The 19594-nt window shown below is 49.9% G+C and overlaps 1 protein-coding gene across 5 annotated transcripts in view; it reads left to right on the top strand.

Moving 5' to 3' along the window:
• Positions 1-4729: 4729 nt before the first annotated feature.
• Positions 4730-19594, top strand: part of PBX1 (PBX homeobox 1) — a gene marked incomplete at both ends in the record, with an annotated part of 242854 nt that continues 227989 nt past the window's right edge. For all 5 annotated transcript variants that reach the window (XM_080698397.1, XM_080698394.1, XM_080698395.1 and 2 more), the window contains 2 exons: positions 4730-4920; positions 7924-7997. In XM_080698397.1, the coding sequence (XP_080554523.1) occupies positions 4730-4920; positions 7924-7997 (265 nt within the window). The remainder of the gene's footprint in view (positions 4921-7923; positions 7998-19594) is intronic.

Here is a 19594-nt window from a genome sequence, read left to right as displayed (position 1 = left end):
TACAGAGATGCGTGTCTGCTTAGACGCAACGCCGAGTGGCTGTGAGTTTATTCCTGAGGCAGTAACCGGGGCTTACCTCTCTGTAACCACTTGCTTGCTGGGGAGGGCTGGGCCTTGGACACATTCTCTGTCTCATAATGAGGATAAGAATATCTTCTAGTGGGCACTTCCCTCTTTTCCTTCCTCTTTCTTTCTTTCTTTCTTTCTTTCTTTCTTTCTTTCTTTCTTTCTTTCGTGGTACTGGGGATTGAACCCAGAGACATTCGACCTCTGAGCTACACCCCCAAGCCTTTATTTTTTATTTTGAAACAGGGTCTTACTAAGTTGCAGAGGGCCTCACTAAGTTGCTGAGGCTGGCCCCCAGCCTGCGATCCTCCTGTCTCGGCCTCCTGAGTACTGGGATTACAAGCGTGCGCCATCTAATAGGCTTTTGATGGAGCCTAAGAGAGAGCATTCTCAGGACAATCCAGTCTTGTCATGGAGGTAAAGATAGCGGGATGACTCCTTGGGCATGTTAGATCAAGGCCAGCCTGAGAACTCTGAGCAGGCCACATTTGGATAACACATTTTAAAAATATAATCCAGTGGGTGTCCATGACTATCTTGAAGAAAGCAGCATGCTCACTATACCATTAATTCATGTATTCATAAGACACCTATTATCATTAAAGAGCTGCTGAAGCCGGGCATGGTGGCGCACGCTTGTTATCCCTACACTTGGGAGGCTGAGACAGGAGGATCACAGGTTCGAAGCCAGCCTCAGCTACTTAGTGAGGCTCTCAGCAACTTAGTGAGACCCTGTTTCCAAATAAAATATAAAATAGTTCTAGGAGTATAGCCCGGAGGTAGAAAGCCTCTGGGTTCCACCCCCAGTACCACCAAAAAAAAAAAAAAAAAAAATTGCTGCGGAGGCGGGCACGGTGGCACACATCTGTAATCCCAGTACTTGGAAGGCTGAGATAGGAGGGTCTCAGTTTCTATGCTGACTCGGCAATTTAGTGAGACCCTTAGCAACTTAGTGAGAACTTGTTACAAAAAAATAAAATAGTGCTGGGGGTGTGGCTCAGAGGTAGAATGCCCCCGAGTTTAACCCCCAGTACCACCAAAATAAATAAATAAGTAAACACAAACCCTGCTGAGATCTAGAAGGTGCAACCTGTAAGTATAGAAACGGCCTGAGGCGTCTCCTCAGAACCTGCTTTCCTAAGTTTCTTTAGTGAGGGTCTTGCCTTTTGTCCCTCTCTGGTGGATTCTTCTTTTGACTCCCTTTGCCCTCTGTGTGGCGGAGTTTTCCCGCCCCGCAGTTGAGTGTGCGTCACAGGTTCTGTAGAGGGTGGGCTGCAGGTGCGGAGGTGGTCTGGCAGGGCGGGCCTTGTGACGGGGCCGCTTTGGTTTGGACAGCTGCACATCACACGACCAAGAAGCCGCCCGGGGAGCACTTGACCCCCGAATCCCGCACTGAGCGGCGCGCAAACCCACCGTCGGCTCGTACGAAGTCTTGGTTTCTTTATCTGTGAGCAGGAAGTTATTAAAATTAGGTGTTAAATTGTTAAAATGAAGTGGTAATGTGTAGTGAGTGCCTGGAATACAGTCGGCACTCAATAAATTGTGTCCGCGCTGTAGTCACCACTGTATGAATTCCCCACATTCTTCTTGCCGAGCTAGAAGCCCTGCCTTCGTCCTCCTTCCCCTCCGAGGACCAACAGTCAAGTTCTGTTGGCTTTGTCTCAAGATGTCCTCGTCATGGCCTCTTTCTACGGCACCTTCCTGGCTCATTTGCCTTTCTCCCTCCTCCCTTTCTTTCTTTTTGTCCTGGGGATGGAACCCGGGCCATTCTGCCTCAGAACCACACCACAGCCCCTCCTATTTTTCATTTGGAAACAGGGTCTCACTAAGTTGCAGAGGCTGGCCTCGAACCTGCAATCCTCCTGTCTCAGCTTCTCACGTACTGGGATTACAGGCATGTGCCACCATTCCCAGCACCTGATTCATTTTTTCTGAGTTCATTTTTCCTTCACAAACGATTTTGGCAACCAGTTAACTGTTGTCCATTGAGTCTGACAACCAGATAACTTCCTGAAACCTGCCTTCGGCTCCTTGTTTAAAACCAACAACTTTCCACACTGCCTTTGCAGTGTCCACCAAACAATAAAAAGATCTGACTACTCAGCGTCTAGCCAGGCTTCCTAACACTACTCCCGGTGCACAGAACCGCTGCCGACTCACGGCCGTGTCCGGCTCCAATCTGTCCTTTAGACCCTCCTCAAAGTCCACTGGTACTCAGTTGCCCAGCTGCCCCTTTCGTCTCTTACAGGATCTCCGGGGCCTGGCGCCGTGGGTTCTTTTACATTGAAATATATTTGGGTGACACCATAGGGTAACTAACGGCTAAGAGAGTCAGACTCTGTGTGTGTGTGTGTGTGTGTGTGTGTGTGTGTGTGTGTGTGTTGACTAAACTAGCTAAGCCTGCAGTAAAATACTAACTACAACCACGGCAAGCACTCAATAAGCCCTAGCTCTTCTTAGTGTGGATGCTGCACGTGTCTCTTATGTCCCCACGCGGACGTTCCTGGGTGACAGCGGTCTTCTGGCACTGCTGGTAACTTGCCCAGTACTTTGCTTGGTGAGGTTTTGCGAGCTTGGCTTGCGGTCTGGTTTCTTCCAGGCTCTGAGTTGAATTCTATTCACGCGGGCGAGTTGGGATCTAACCTACTCTGCCTGTGATTGACACAGGACTCTTGTGTATAGTTTTGTGCTCAACTTTTGATTGGTGTTACTTAAAAACAGCTTATAAGTCAGAGTATACATGTGAATAAAGTAATTGTTTTTAAGTAATACGACATGATAATTACAATTAATCCCCTGTGCTGTAAACCCTCATACCAGTAAGTGCCAGAAGAGCTTGTTGAGAACCGCTCTGAGACGCTCTCCCGAGTGCCCCTTACCTTGCCAAACTTTTGCAACTTGACTGGTGAAAAGAGCAGGAATCCTTTGAGGATGCCTGCGTCTGGCTTCGTCACACACGCCACAGCGAGGCCTGCCGGGATGCGGCAGGTCTCCGTGTACTCCTCGCCGTCCAGGGCGAGGGCTGGCGGGATATGTCCATTCCAAAACCCACTGGGCTTTTGTCCTGCTACGTCACCCTGTGTGCGGCCCGACAGACGCTCCCATCTCCCTGACTGGCCAGGGGCTGGAGGCAAATCCGTGGTCCAGCAGGCGCTGGAGGCCTGGGCTCCGGCGTCCCGCTTTGCCTTGGGTTTTCTCCTGATTCTTTTTTATTTACTTATTTATTTCATCCTTTTCTATTCTGAGTCATCTTAGGGTTTGTGTCCTTCCATGACCTTCCGTGCGCTCTGGTTGAACACACACACCTACCTTCACAGGAGTCAGGCTTCTGTTAGCTTTGGGGTGGACCGCACCCTGGACCGGCTGTGGAGGAAGCTGCTCGGTGGGAATTCCAGCTTGGCCTTCATAGCGGTGGCCTCTGGACAAGTTATTCAGCCCTTCTGAGTCTCCTCCCTGTGAAATGGAAATAATAACCTTTAACTCGCAGAGATGTCTTGGGGACGAAATGAAATAACTCAAGTAAATTACTTTGTGCGTAGTAGGCATTGGATAACCGTCAGCTCACGTCTTCCTCCAGTTAATAATGCTTATTAGACTATATTAAAAACTCGAACCAGACTGTGATAATGCATTCCTTTATTAAGTATTTAAGCCAAATAACTAATTTCCCCTAGGGGGACGAGAAATGTTGAATTAGTTTCATTCGGCGAACTTATTTATTAATCTCTCTCTCTTCAGCCTTATTTGGTTTCACAGTCCATAATTTAGTTCTCATGCCACGAAAACGACACAATTCTGCGCTCGTTTTAACGCTGGGATGAGGGAGTTGGTTTCTCAAAATCTGTCGTTACGTCTTCCATCTTTTAGAGGTCATTGTTCGTTGTATTAACAGCTTGACTGCTCCTGAACTCCTTGGAGCTGCAAAAACTTTCGCTTTCCAGTCAGTTTCCCTGAGGTCCAGGGATGGAAGAGAACCGGGGTTCACGGCAGGGCCGCAGTCGGAGACAGCCAGGGGCGGGGCGCAGGGAGCCACAGCGCCCCGCTCTTCCGCGTTCACGTCTCGGGGTGGCACGGAGGCCGGGCCCGGCTCGCCCCAGGCCGCAGCCCCGAGGGCAGGCCCGCGCCGCCCGGCCGCGGACCGCGCGGGAGCCCGCGGCGGCCCCTTTAAGGGCCGCGTCCCGCCGCTCGCCGCCCCCGCCGGCCTCCGAGCTCTGATCGACAGGGCGCCGGAGCCGGGGGCGGGGCGGAAGAGGGCGTGGCGCCGCGCGCGGCCGGCCAATCCGCGCGCGGGGCGTGGCTCCGGGCCCCGCCCCGGCCCTCCCCCTGCGCCCTCCTCCCCGTCCTCCTCCTCGTCTGCGCGCAGGCCGTGGCTTTCGGTCTAGGTTTCTGGAGTCCGGAGCTAAACAAAAGCGGGCGCCGCGGGCCGGAGAGTTTGGGGGGCGCGGGAGAGCGGGCTGCGGCCGCGGGCCACCCCGGCGCGGCCGGCGCGGGGCGGGGCGGGGGAAAGTTTGCGCCGACCCCGGCCCGCGCGCCGCGACCCGCGCCGTGTGCGGGAGGCGCCGCGGAGGAGGGCGGGCTGCGCGCCGGCCGCCCCTGCCCGCCGCCCGGCCGCCCCGCCCCCACGCGGCCGCGCCGAGCCCCCCGAGCCGCGCCGGCGCCCGCGATGGACGAGCAGCCCCGGCTGATGCACTCCCACGCCGCGGTCGGGATGGCGGCGCACCCCGGCCTGTCCCAGCACTTGGCGGACGGGGCCGGGGGCGCGGAGGGGGAGGGCGGCAGGAAGCAGGACATCGGAGACATCTTACAGCAGATCATGACCATCACCGACCAGAGCCTGGACGAGGCGCAGGCCAGGTGAGCGCGCCGCGGCGCTGCCCGGGTTTTGTTTGTCGGGGCTCGCGGTCTCCCTCGCGGGGAGACAATGGGAGCGCAGGCTCGGCGCCGGCCTCCGGGGGGCTCCTTCCCGGTTCTGACAGCGCCCGCGGCGCGGAGGGCGGCGGGCGGCGGCCGAGGCGCCCGCGCCGCCCGCGGCGGCCTCGCCACTTTTCCTGCCCGCCAAGTCCGCGGGCGGCGTCGGCGTCCCGGCTGCACCGCCGTCTGGCGAGGGCTGGGAGCCGGACGCTCGCGGCGCCCCGCGATCACTTTATTCGCGGGCTAAGCGGACTCCTGAGCTGATTCGGAGAGTTGCATTTTCTTTCTTCACCTGCCCTTCCCGAATTCATTTTTTTTTCTCCCTTCTCACCCCCCCCCCCCAGCAAGAAGCAGTTAAAGCAAGAAAAGGCAGGGTATTTCTTTGTCAGTAATTGCTAGCGTTCCTGAAAATAGTGTACGTTCACACAATTATATTTTTTTAGAAAAAGCTAATGGAAAAAAAAAAGAGCATTTTGCTTTTAGGTGTATTTGCTGTTTTTTTTTCCACCCCCGAGACTCAGATTTTTAGTTTAACTTTATTGCCTCTTAATTTGAGTAGATTTACTGACTCTCCACGACTCTCAGCTATAGGGTCCCTAAGAAAAGGACAAGAAGACAAAAACCAGGCATGCTGTTCCCCACACTTCTTCCAGGAGCACTTAGGGTGCAACTAGGCAGAAATGAAAGCAAGGATCTCACGCATTTCAGTGCTACGGGGCGCCGAGGAAGGTCTCCATTAAAGAAGCATAACACACATCCCGGCTGCTTACCCCACCGGCCGGCACGGCTCTGCTTTGCGATCTCACACAAATCCTCTTCCAAAATAAAACGCAGATGAAGTGGCAGCCCACTCTCGGAGTGCCCAAGGCCAAGCTCAAAGGGAGAATTTAAAAATTCACATATGTCTGCACAATTACTCAGCTTTGTTAAATCTCCAAAGTTTATTTTTATTTTTTATTTGCTTTGAAAAAAAATCTTTCAAGCCTATGCACAAAATTACTAGACCTCAAGTGACTTAGTTCCGAGGAGGAGACAGGGCACTTAATTTTGTCTCTGGGAAACAGGGATTTGAGCCGGGGAAACCAAGCTGCTGGGAGCTCGGGCGCTGTGAATCACACACTATTGTAGCTGAACACACGCAACACGTAAACTCCAGTGCCGAGGCTCACGGGCCTGGAAACTTGGGGATGGGAAAAGACTTGAACTGCTCCAATTTTTTAAATAGGGGACAGATTTTTAAAATTAATGGTGCTCTTCTGAATTTTATTACGTAAAGAAAAGTTGATAGGTGTGGGAGATGGAAGTCTTCCCGCTGGCGATTCTCTTTAGAATTCAAACTGATTTCTCCATTACATTGTTCCAGAAAAATACACTGAGACATACCAGTAAGCTGGCTTAACAGCCAGTTGGTGAAGGGAAGGGCGGTAAGGACAGACGCTTGACACTTTTCTGATGGTTAGTCCTCTGTTTTGTGAAACTGAGACAAACGTTTCTCAGTGGGCTCCCCTTTAATGGCCTAGATGCTGAGAGAGAGGGATCAGATACAATTTGGGGATGAGGATATTTTCACTTCTCTTCCTATAATCCCATTTGTGTCCTATGGAGATGAGATATTTCTATATAGCTGTGTGGGAATTTTTGTTCGCACTTGGGCCTATGTATAAAGGTACAATTAGTGGAAACTGTTTTTAAAGACCCAGGAAAGACGCTTGATATATTAAAGTCTTTCCATCTTTCTTTTTCCCCACCCCACATGAGAACTGACTAAATCTCTACTAAGCTTTCTTTTTGGTTAAACAATGTGGCTCTTCTTGGTAGACACTGTCCTTTTTTTCTAGTTACATCTTTGCAACGTGTGTTTGTTTATTCTAAGTGAATATTAGTATTTTAGATACAATGTATGTGTTCATTTGGAACTCTTGGATTTTGAGTTTATTACTCTCTTGTATAGTATATAGAGCATGCATGTAATCTCTGTTCTTAGTAAGGATGTGTGTCTATTTTTTTTTTTTTAACTTTCAAAGGGATTAAAAAAGAATTGCTTGTGTTTCCAGTGCCAGGGGTTTCCATTTATCTCTGCACATTAATTTTAATTAGTAAACAGAATTCCCTTAGCTCATAGCTGATATGATCAGTATTTTGTTTCCAAAACAATATCATTCTGCTAAGTGATTCCATCGTAAAGTAGAAGAAAAGGTATTGTTTTCTTGCTCAAGTATGTTCTGAACGCAGACACACACAGACACAAGAACCGGGTGCATGGCTAATATAAAAGGCAAAATTGTATTTATTTTTTCCCCAATGGGTGCAAGGTCCTAATTGTAAATAATTGAATTTCAACACCTGCAAATAAGCGGTGTGTGCACAAGAGGCATAATGTGAACACAGAGAAATGAATTTGCTCCCCATATGGGTATGCTTGCCCCTGGCGATGAATTTCCATACTCTTTAACTTGGGGACTGAAATTTTATAAATTGACAGTTCTACTCAGAAGACCTTTCAAGCATCTTGTGTTTATGAGAATACGGGGGCATCTGCGGAATGAATTCGAACACATGGGTGAATTAAATTTGAAAACACACATCCTAGACCGAGAGGCAGGCAGCTCCTAATAGATTATACAAAACCCTTAACCTGTGCATTTGGCTTTTCCGTGCTTATTGTCCTGGGGAGGATTATTGTTTTAAGAATTCCACTTTGATTAAGCTACTTTTCAGAAAACTCCCTAAATGGGCATAATTTAGGTTAGTTGGGTTCTTAGTTAAATCCCTGCTCTCGACGCTAATTAACATTATTTCTTTTTGTACGGCGGGACCCTGTGTATTAAGTCATAAAAACAGCCGGAGCGCGCCGCCGGGACCTGCCTGGTACCCGGTTTCGGCTGTTCAGACCCTGCACCCTCAGCCTGACCTGCGCCCGCCTGAGCTGTTGTTTGTGTCTTGCAGAAAACACGCTCTAAACTGCCACCGAATGAAGCCTGCCTTGTTCAATGTGTTGTGCGAGATCAAAGAGAAAACAGGTAGGAATGTGAATTCGGTCTTTGGACATTTTCTTTGGCTGATTGAGTCACTTAAGCTGTAATCATGAAGCTCGCATTTAAATATTAAAATTTCAGCGTGGCCTTGCAGTCAAGATTGACCACATATCCTAATAGGAAGTCCTAGTCTGGCTTTCTTTAAAAGAAGAGATCGAGTTTCTTGACAGATATTTTCAAGTGTTTCGGGTTCTGAGGGGAATTTATAGACTGGTGTGCCTTTGGGGAAATATAAAAATGTCCATTTCCTGAAGGGATCGCTTTGGCCCATAATTAAAGCCTTTTATTTTTTGATGTTGGTCATGGAGGCTAAACTGTTAAAAGTTTCCTTTTTTCCCCTTTTGCTTGTGATTACACAAAGCTGCAGACTAGAGGTTCTCAGAAGAGAGCGTTGGCAGGTACCTCTGTGGGAAGCATGGCATGTTGGGTTATCGGTATTTGAATGGCCTGTGGTTTTAAAGCAGGGAGAATCATTGGCTTTAGGAGAGCGCACTGCCTGGAGATAAAAAACTCTGTTGTTTTCTACTTTCTAGACCTTATAGTATCGTGGACTCACACACTTACACCGCATCCCAGGAGGGCATTCAAATTTTAAAGCAACAATTAAAAAATAGCAGTCATCAATCAGAGGTGTTCTTAAACAACAGATGCTCTGGGAAGGACATTTAGCAACATCCTCTTGTTTGTTTATTTTAATCCTGAAATTTTCCAAAGTGGGTAAATCTCTCCCTCTGTAAGAAGAAATATCTGAAACCAGGGCAGAGAGGCAGAGAGCGAGCGAGACAGACTCTGACTAACTCCGGGGTTACACGAAGTGGGCGCCTCGGCGGGCTCTCTGGCTTTCTTGCTGGCTTCAAAGCGGTGCAGAGTGCCTGCCACCCTCTTTATTTATTTATTTTTTACAGCAAGGAGTGTAACAGGCAATAACTCATATCTGAACCATGTAAGCAAGGGCACGACATGAAGGGAAGGGCAGTAAACATGATCACACGCCCGGCTGGGGTACAGTGATGCTTACATGTGCAGGGGTGGGCAGGCAAGGTGCTTTCCTTTCGAGAGCCTTCTGTGGTCTCTCCTTTAAAAAGTAAACAGCTTCAGGATGGGGCTGTTGATTGAATATGTAATTACTTCTTTCTTCGAATGTGTATAGAACCAGTAAGCGGCTCTGTGTTGATGTGTTGTGCTAACTCCCTGGACAAGGCACCTGGCCAGTGCTGTCGGGCCTTTGGGTCTTCCAGGTCGCTCTGCCAAAGACTCACCTTATCGCAGAGCTGCTAATTGGGTGTTTTTAGCTGTGAGACACCTTTTAAGAGATTTATGGATTGTGCATACAAGTAGCAAAAGAGCTGGGTTTTTTTTCCCAGTGTGTAACAGTTTTTAGCTTTCTTTCTATCAGCTCAGATAAGAAAATTTTAGTATGTTTATGTGAATATAGATTTTTATTTTCTCTCCTTTGTTTTCCTGCTCTTTTTCTCTTGGATCGCAAATGCTTATTTATTCTGAAAATGGAGTTTGTTAAAATGTATTTTCTAAGCAGTAGGACTCCTGCTGACCTTGGTTTATAAAATGCAGAATCAAAATATAAGGAAATAGGTAATAATCTGGAGCAAGAAGAGTTTCTTTTTGAAGACGCTGTATCATGTTTTCAGTGACAGGAGGCCTATCAGGGCCCCTACATGTACATTGCGGGCAGCGTTTACCTCTTGTCTCCTAGTTAAAGCCTACCGAGGCAGCAGGTCAGAGCGGGTGGGTGTGAATGAGGCCCGGTTCAGGTGTGCACTGAACAGTCTGCTCCTTGTTAATATCTGCCCAGGTATGGAGACAGCAGACAATGGCATTGCTAAGAAGAGCGTATGTGCACAGAATACATATTTTGGTTTTTAAAGTTTTATGCCCACATGTTTAATGTTCGGAGACTTTCAACAATACTTGGAAGTTTTGTGTGTTGGATCTAGGATAATGTTTTGCAGATAATTTATAAAGTAATGTAAACCGAAAGTATAGGAATATTGTCTCCCATGTTAAGGGGGACACTGCACACATACACCTGTATACACACTGTGGGGTTGATGGGATACTCTTGGGTGGGAGTTAAAAAATAAAAAAGACTGGCCTCCTCTTAGTCTTCACCTTGAGTGCCAGAAGGCTCAAGGTCCTCTGCAGCGCTGAGGACGCTGGGATTCCACAGCAGGGGCGCTTCAGCAGAGACGCTGTGTCTCCCACATGGCTGGTGTGTCCGGGAGTGTCTGTAGAGTTGCACGAGCTTTTCTTTGCTCTTTGCCTTGATACCGAGCTGGGGAAAAGCTGGCGTGGGCGGTCCTTTCACGGGTTCCCTCCTCGTTTGGGGACTTTTCTAATCTTGCTCTCAAGCCCCGTTACGATGAACGAGCTTGTACCTGGGGCAGCGTAGAGGTCACTGGAGGGTGGGCCGCGCGTGCGTGCATGCGTGCGTGCGTGCGTGCGTGCGCTGGCCTGAAGTGCTCACATTGGACTCACCTGGGCAGAACCCAAAAGAAGCTTAGTAAACGCATTCATTTGCTTTTAAGCTTTTTGGTTTTTGCAGATGATTGTAGATGAAAGACTCCGAAGTGAATAGGGAAACTAGCTATCTTACCAACTTTTTGGAACTTCAACACACACACACACACACACACACACACACACACACACACACTCATGTGCACATACCCAAAGTAGGCAGCCCCGTCTGAATTACAGTTCATTGGTTGATTGATGGGTATTTAAGTCAGAAATTACTGTGAGGATATTTAAGAAAGAAGAAGAATCCTCATGTCCTCTTGCTTCAGAGTGTGGGTAAGTTTTTATTTATTTTATTTTTTTCTTTTTAAAAATAAATGCCAAGATCAAAGGCTGGCGGCAAAGGCTCGGGTGGCAACTACCAGACAGCCCCGAGAGAGTGGAGATGTGCGGCGCCGTCTGCACGTTCACCCTGGGAACACAGGGCTTAATGCAGAGTTTTGGATCATTTACCGTCACGTTTTCTTTGTTTTTTAAAGGAGCATGTCTTCTGACATATTAGCAAGGAGCCGAGCTTCGCATGCGTGCATACGTGGTTTTGGTGGTGGGCGGGTTGGAGGAGAAGAGAAACAGTCAAACAGGTTGCGTTTCTAAAAAGAAAAAATAGTATCGTGAAAGACCCAGGATATATTTTTAAACATTTCTCGTTTTTAAAATTTATTTCGGCGTCAAAACTGTACAGGTTTAAAGACTAGAAAAAGATCTAAAAAATGAGGTGCCACTTATGCGAAGACTATTTATAGACAGCATGAATAGTTGCGGTTGTTGTGAGCAGCTCTTAATTTTAGAGTATAATAGCTATATATGGCACTCCGCAGCCAGGTTCCCGGGAGCACATTCTGCGCTGAAGTTAAGTCAAACAACTGGAGGAGGTTAGAGGAGTGTTTTTTGTTCCTCTTCCCTCTTTTTGCTGCCTTCCATTAACTCCCCACCAAGGAACTGTGGGCTGTGTTTTTAAGTCTACTATTCTATTTCTTTTTTTAATCTTCTTTTATTATTCTGACTGCCTCTTCCTTTTGCTATAACAATTTCATTATAGGACTTCTCCATTAGAGAAAAATTTGCATGCCCGGGTGTGTGTTGGGGGGTATTGGAAGCCACTCGGAGAGGAAGGTATGTATTATAGGGAAATAATTACGATGCTACTAGTTCTCGAGCAAAGGACTGTAATCGTTATGAGACAGTTGAGAGCAGCCTCTGATCAAATTCCTTTTGGACGTGGGGCAGGAGTAACTTTTTGTAAAAACTCAAGTAAATGCAGAACCTTTTTCTTGGTAGTAAGAAAAGCCAAGAAAAATTTTTTTGGTAGTGGGGCTAAGAAGAAATAAGGAGATCAAATGAAAATATGTGGAAAGCAGTTTGGGTGACCGCCGCCTCAGGTGCCAGCAGGTCAGGTGAAGTGCCCTGCTTACACCGCTACTCACAGGATGTGGGTGCACGCTGTGGACCTGTCGATGCATCTCTGAGAAAGACGCTGTGAGCTGAGCTCGTGAAGGGAAAGGTCCCTTCTCTCCAGGCACTTGGTGTGCTCCGTTTCTAGAAGCAGATCTCGTGCTGGCAGAGTGTGGGGAGGGCGCCGAGCATTTTGGAAGGGTGCCGTTTGTTCTGACGGTAGGTGTGTGCGGGCTGGATGTGGGAGAGTGCTCTGTGAGCTGGAGGACAGAGCGGAGCCTCGCCCTGGCCCGGGCGCATCCCCTGCCGGCGTGGCCGGCTCTCCCGGGTGTCAGGGTCCCCACCGGCTCTTGATCTGTGTTCTGTTGACATGATGAATTGTTGGATGTTGTTGGCAAAATTGCAAAAATGTCCTCATACAAGCAGGCCATGCAAACCTAGATACTGAATATAGGTAAATAGGGAGACATTTTAATTTTTATTTTAAAGCCTAACTCTAACCTCTTTTGAGGCATGGTTTACTTGCATGCTTTAAGAAAGTTTGTCCTTAGTTTTGACACCAAACATCTTTTGGATAGAGGCTGTTGTGTTTGAATTCGGTGAAATACACGTAAATATATGTTTATTGCTTTTCCTTTAAAAAAAAATCACTGAAAGTACCATGTGATAGTCTGGGTGCAGTAGCACACACCTGTAATCCTTGAAGTTGGGAGGCTGAGACAGGAGGATTGTGGGTTTGAGGCCAGCCTCAGCAACTTAGCAAGACCGTCAGCAAATTAATGAGGCCTGTTTCATAACAATAAAAGGGCTAGGGTATGGCTTGGAGGTGGAACACCTCTGGGGTTTATTCCCAATACCACGAAACAAAACAAAATGATGCCATGTGATAGAGGCAGTATCCCGGGTCGAGTTTCAGAGACACATTCGTTCTTAGAACCTGGAGAAGCAGGTCGCCACAGTAGCCTGGGTTAGAGGAGTCTGTCACCTGGTCCCATGGCTGCCTGCTCGAGAGAGGCTGCTGAGATTTAAGGAATGCAGTATTTGATACATAACATAAATGGAGGATCAATGAATTGTTTTCAAGGTATTTGAGCTCCCTGGGCTATATAAATAAAAGATGGTGCATTTTATATAACAAATGATCTCAAAAGCTCACATTCTAGTCCACTGCACAGGGGTCACTGCATTAACTCTTTCTGGCCAAAGACACAGACATCTGCGGATGGGGTGGCCATGTGTCTTGAAGGAGGAAAGCTTGCTGCTTGCAGCAGTAACCCGTTTTCATCTCAGACTGGTCACTTCTCAGCACTCGGCGGAGACTCGGGGAAGGGGTGCAGGTATAGATTGTCACAAGATCCTAACACCGGCCTCCTAAATGGCAGAATAAGGTCAGTAGTGTCTTACAGGGGAGCCGCTTACCTGACAGCTCCCTTGCGGCCCCACCATTAGGAGTGGAAATTAAGATTGCAGTGGGCGGAAAAATTCATCCTTTGGGCTTAGCTTGTAGTTTCACCCACATCTTCCACTGAAACTTTTCTCGTGAAATGAGTGCCGGGGGTGCCAATTATAGACTTACCAACTAAGCTGTTTTAGAGGGTAGGCAAATCGCTTAAAGACTTGTAGGAGACACTGTAGTAATGGGCTGAGAGCTTGGCCCTTGGGCCAGGGCCCTGGGTTTCTCTCCCAGAGCGGCTGCGTTCGGGTTCCTCGCCTTCTCTGTGCCGTGTTTCCTTGTCTGTAGAATGGAGATCATGGTGAGGCCTGTCCTCAGGGTCATTTGAGGATTAAGCAAGGCAGTATATGGAAATTACAGGGCCTGGCATAAACCCTTCGCTCTTATTTTTCTGCCTTGTTTTCTTACATGAAAAAGAGGCTCACACCAGATGGTCCCTGAAGACCGAGCCAATTTCAAGACTCGGATTCCATGTCGAAAAGAGGGAAACGTTGCTGAATTTAAGCCTCGCTCCCTTTTGTCCCCTCGTTGTTCTCTCAAAGTGAAAATTCGCTGTGTCTGGCGGGGTGAAGAGGAGGCGGCCAGGGCGTGTCAAAGAGCAGAGACAGGGTCACCGTCGTCCACCAGTCCACCGAGGGACAGCCGCCGCCTGAGGGCCAGGGCCGCGGGGCCGAGAGTGGCCTGAGTGAAGTCGGCTCCCGGAACCTGCAGACCTTCCCGCCGCCTGCGAGGCTCGAGCGGGAAAGTGGCGCAGGGCGAGTGCAGGGCCCTGACCTTCCCGGCGTCCTCACAAGTTCCTTATTTAGGAAACGTTTTGTCTGTCATAAGGGCAGCTTTGGCCCAAAACACATTTAGTCTTTCTCGTAGCTTTCTTGAGATAGGGATTTTACATCACAAAATCCATCCACTTAAAAACGAGTTCAGGCCAGGCCTGATGGCGCACGCTTGTGATCTCGGTACTTGGGAGGCTGAGGCAGGAGGATCGCAGGCTCACGGCCAGCCTCAGCAACCTAGTGAGGCCCTCTGCAACTTAGTGAGATCCTGTTTCAAAATAAAAAATAAAATGGTATGGGGAAGCAGCTCAGAGGTAGAATACTCCTGGGATCCACCCCCCAGTACCAAACACACACACACACACACACACACACACACAAACAACCAACCAAACAAAAAAACTGTAACTCAGGCCAGGCATGGTGGTGCACGCTTGTAATTCTAACACTTGGGAGGCTGAGACAGGAGGATCATGGGTTCGTGAACAGCCTCAGCAACTTAGGCCTTGTTTCAACATAGAAAAGGGCTGGGTATGTAGCTCAGAAGTAGAATGTCCCTGGGTTTAATACTTAGTACCAAAAATCAAAACAAAGAAAAAGTGCCTCAAACAACAACAAAACAAGCAATAGTTCAGTGGTTTTTAGTATATTCGCAAAGTTGTGTACCCATCCCACAACCAAATCATAGAACGTCTTCCCTCTGCCCACCGCACACCCTGCACCCACTTCCCATCATCCCGTGCTCCCCCCCCGCCCAGTGCCACCCTGCCCCGCCTTCTGCCTCTGGACTTGCGTCTTCTGATGGTTCATGTGAGTGGAGCCACCCGTGTGGAGTCCCGTGCCTCCTGCTCAGCACGCTCTCAGGCTCACCCAGGCCTGATCGTGGGCCTGGACCTCATGCCCACGTATGGCCGGACAGTATGCCTTTGCATGGATATACCACGTTGTGTTTAGTAACCGGCAGACGCTTAGGTTGTCTCTAACTGGGGCTATTGCGACTGATGCTGCCGTGGACAGCAGCACACACCTTTTCCTGTGTGGACGTGTTTTCTTTGTACATAGGTGGGCATCAGATGGTAACTCTAGGTTTGGACTCTAAAGAGCTGCCGCCGTTTTCGAGGCTGATTTTGTTACGCGCATTCTCTTTCTTTTTAAGCTGCTTTATTGAGGGATAATTAATGTACAAAAAGAAGCCGTGCACACATTTAATGTGTGGCGTGTGAATGTCTCGGCAGGTTGCGTGCTCAGCTTGGCTTGGGCGTGGCCTGCGCTCGTTTTGGCACCTCCCCCTGCCCAGTGACCCTTCCTTCCCGAGTGTAGCGATCCTGTGGTTTTCCTCTCCTTGGGTCACATTCGTCTAGAGAAAACATCAGGGCTGTCTCCACTTGAGGTGTGCACAGCCAGGACCTCGCCGAAGCCCCTCACACGTGGGCATCCGAAGAGGAAGACTGTGCTCTTGAGGCTGGCATGTGGGTCTCCTGCCCCAGAGGAAGACGTTGGCGAGGGTGGCGCCTCCCAGCGTGGCCGGCTGACCCCAGTTTGCTGTGTGGCGTCACCCTCTGACGCGCCACGGAGCGTCAGTCTTCTCACCTGCCTAGCGAAGCAGGGACCCGACTACTTGGGGATGCTGAAAGACCAAGCGCGACCGCGCCCTGGGGCGCAGGGCTCAGAGAGGCAGCGGCCGCGGGCACTTTCCTGGAGTCACTTGTGAGAGCCTTGTCTGCTCCGCTCGTTGCTGGGACCCTGTCTCTCCAGTCTGTGTTTTCTACTAGCTCTGCCCAGGAGTTGCACGGCCATCTAAACTGCTCGCGGATCCCGCTTTTACGTGAAGTAGTTGTCTACATGAGAGAAAAAAAGGAAGTCTTGGGTGAAGCTCAGCCAAAGGTTCCCCAGAGCGTCTACACCTCCTCGGAGTTCAGTGGAGGGAGTTCCATAACAGCCGTGCTCAGTGGGCCCATCTGTAATTTTACGTTTAATGACTTAAGTTTTCTAGTAGCAGCCAGGCATTGTGATACCAGTATTTGGGAGGCTGAGACAGGAGGATTCCAGATTTGAGGCCAGCTTCAGCAACTTCTCCAGTCCCTCTGCACCCGCTTTTAAAATAAAATATAAAAAGCCAGGTGTGGTGGCGTACGCTTGTAATCTCAGCATCTGGGAGGCTGAGACCGGAGGATCGCGGTTCGCGGACAGCCTCAGCTACTTACTGAGGCCCTCTGCAACTCAGTGAGACCCTGTTTCAAAATAAAGAATAAAAAATAGGGCAGAAGATGTAGCTCAGAGGTCAAATGCCCCTGGGTTCCATCCCCAGACCCACACACACACACACACACACACACACACACACACAAATATATATATATATATATATATATATATATATATATATATAAATAAACAAAATAAAATAAAATAAAATATATAATAGGGCTGGGGTAGCTAAAGAGGTAGAAAGCCCTTGTGTTTAATTTCCAGTAAAACAAACACACACACACACACACACACACACCCATTTAAAAAGAAATGATGAAAAGAAACAGAATTAATTTTAATTATACATTATTTAGTTGAACCTAAATGTATCTCAAATATTTCAACATGTTTTCAACATAAAATTCAAAATAAAACCGAACTTCATTGCACACACGTCAGTTACAGCACGTTTTGGCTTCTGGACCGCTGCCGTGTGCTGGTCACCACCAGTTTGGACCACACAGCCACAGCATGGCTGCGCTGGCATGAATCTTTGTTCTCTTCCTGTTTGGCGTGGTTTTCTCCTTCCAAGGAAGAGACGCGGGTGTTCCCACGTGAGCCTGCCCTAGGGGTCTGCAGCGAGTGGACTTGGCCCTGAGGGGCAGCCCTGCTCCACGGTGGGACATCAAGGACTCCTTCCTGGCTGGGAGCGTCCCTGGGAAGCCACTGCTGGGCACTGTAAGGAGAGGTCCCCACGTTGCCTTCTCTGTCTTTTTAAGTTTTTTACTCTCTAGCAGGGTGTGGTGGCGCATGCTTGAAATCCTAGGACTGGGGGGCTGAGACAAGAGGATTGCAGGTTTGTGGCCACCTCAGCTATTTAAGCGGGGCCCTCCATAAGTTAGTGAGACCCTATTTCAAAATAAAGGAAAAAAATGTAACTCAGAGGTAGATTAGAATGTCCGTGTGTTCAATCCCCAGAAATGAAAAAAAAAAATAACCCACAAAACCCCACAAACCTTTTGTTGCATAGTTCCAGAGCAGATGCGCTGTCTGTTCCCTTATCCTTAACACAGTCGGGAATGTTCCCTAAAAGAGACCACGTAGCGTGGAGGAACCACCTTGGTTGCTTCAGCCCAGATGCTGTGGAGCCAGTGCGGAGGACCCCTGCTGTGCCACGGTGTGCAGTGCCCGCCTGGGGTGCCCAGGCCCAAGCCGCCTCCTCACCAACCCGGCCTGTGGCCCTGAGAACAACACCTAACTCTGGCTTCCGGTTCCTAGGTCCACGCAGCACGTGACTCCAGAGAGCCGCAGATCTGACCACCCTCGGTGGGTCACGAGATGCCTGGCGAGGCCTGGGGCCCTTGGAGGAAAGGCCTAGCCTCTGACATCTGAGGGAGCGAGTTCTCTCCCGCCGTCCTGCGGTTCTGATTGGCCAGCATCCTGAGTCTTTGTCGGCCATGGCTCTCCTGGCCTTGATGGGGCCCGAGCTGGTCCATCCATCGGGTTGCACTGGACGTCTCTGTCTCCGAGGGGGCATCGGTGGCTGAGAAATGTCACCATTGCAGCCTCCGTGTGGCATGGGAGGCTGGGTGGGCGCCCGTCCCAGTTTAACCCACCTCATCGACCTGCGATTGACTGCAAACAATGTGTCCCTACTGTGTGCTTCAGCGGGAAGCGCGGTGTACACGCCGAGCCGGGTCACAGTTGAGTGGCGCTGCCAGCTTGGGCTTGGTTCAGCTTGGGGCTTCGAGCGTCACTTAGTCACCTGCTGTTTGTCTCCTCTGAAGTGCCTAGGTAATTTGTTCCCACCTCTTGGCTGGAGTCCTTTTAAAGTGAGGATATTTAGAAAGCTGTTTGCATTTTGCAAAGCAGGTGCGGCCACCAAGTGTGGAGCAGAGTTTACCCGTTTGTCTTGCTTCGAGACCCCCTGAATCTGCCGTAGGTCAGAGGCTCCTTCTGCCTGCTGGCCCGCGCTGGCCTGGGCCAGAGAGCAGGGCTTCCTCCCGGGCCTTGGGTGATTGGAGCCCTAAAGTGTTGTCTCTGAGAGAGAATCCTCTAATTGCCATTGTTAATACAATTAAAACTTTGCATTTCTCTTTTGTCTGTAACAAAGAGAGCAGCTCCGTGACTCTAATGATGAGCACAGCCTACATCCATTCTGAAAGGAGCTCCGTGGATCTGGGGTGTAGACGTTAATTCCTTTCTACACAATTTGCATGCAGGGGCTCAGGGGCCCTGCACCCTGCGTACATTAATAAACATTTTAAAACAAAGAGCTGGCAACACAGGCAGCTTTCCTTCGTGTGGCCGCCCAGCTAGGGTGCCTGTAATCCCTACCCTGCGCAGGGAATGCCCAGTGGGTGCGGGCGGGCGGGTGGGCGGGTGGTGGTACACACTGCGCTGCTCAGGGATAAAGCCCCGAGGAGCGACTGTATTGTGCCAGGAATAAATTAAACCGGCTTCACCCTGAGGCCAATTAAGGGGAAAGAGGGAAAGGGAAAGAGAAAGAGAAAGAAAAGGAAAGCCTGACCCGGACCACAACAATAACAACAACAAAAAACCCAAGAGAAGAGAGATGTTGTTTGCCAGCCCAGGTAGGAGAGCTCCCAGTGGTCGGAGTTGAAGCGGATGGATCGCAAAAGAAAACTTTTGGACCTACAAACAGCGGAGGAGCCGTGTACCTGGGCTGAGGCCTGGGCCCTGGGGATGCAGGACCTGCTGGGGCCGGGCCCCGGGCAGCCAAGTGCTCTTGGCCTCGCAGTGCCCACAGCAACGCAGGAACCTGGGCAGCCGGCCTCTGCCCCAGCCTCTGCCCCCTGCCTACACCCCTGCAGTCCACGCCGGCCAGGGGCAGGAGACTGGAGCGGCTCCGGCTGCGGGGCCTGCGGGCCTCTCTTCCTTCTCTCCACTGAGGCCTGCAGCCCCAGGGAGCATCCCGGGCAGCCACACTGCTATCAACACCACCGCAGCTCTGGCTTCCAGGCTCAGCGCAGCTGCAGCAGGCCTGCCCCCCGGGGAGCCGGGCCTGTCTGCCCTCCAGTCAGCAGGGAGGTGCTGGAGCTGGCCAGGGGAGCCCGGGTGACCTGCACATGCATGCACGTAGAGGAGCCAGCCTTTCTGACTTTCCTGGGCCCTGTGAGGAAGGCCCCGGCTCTCCTCAGTAAATATGCCAGTTGTTGCTGTGTGGTGTTGCAATGGATTCAATAATGTAATCCGAAGTCGCTGCGGAAACCCGC

This window comes from Muscardinus avellanarius (assembly GCF_963383645.1).
Source record: "Muscardinus avellanarius genome assembly, chromosome: 7".
NCBI classification, from domain to species: domain Eukaryota; kingdom Metazoa; phylum Chordata; class Mammalia; order Rodentia; family Gliridae; genus Muscardinus; species Muscardinus avellanarius.
The sequence above is the reverse complement of the archived record's forward strand: the minus strand, read 5'-3'. Positions and strand labels throughout refer to the sequence as shown.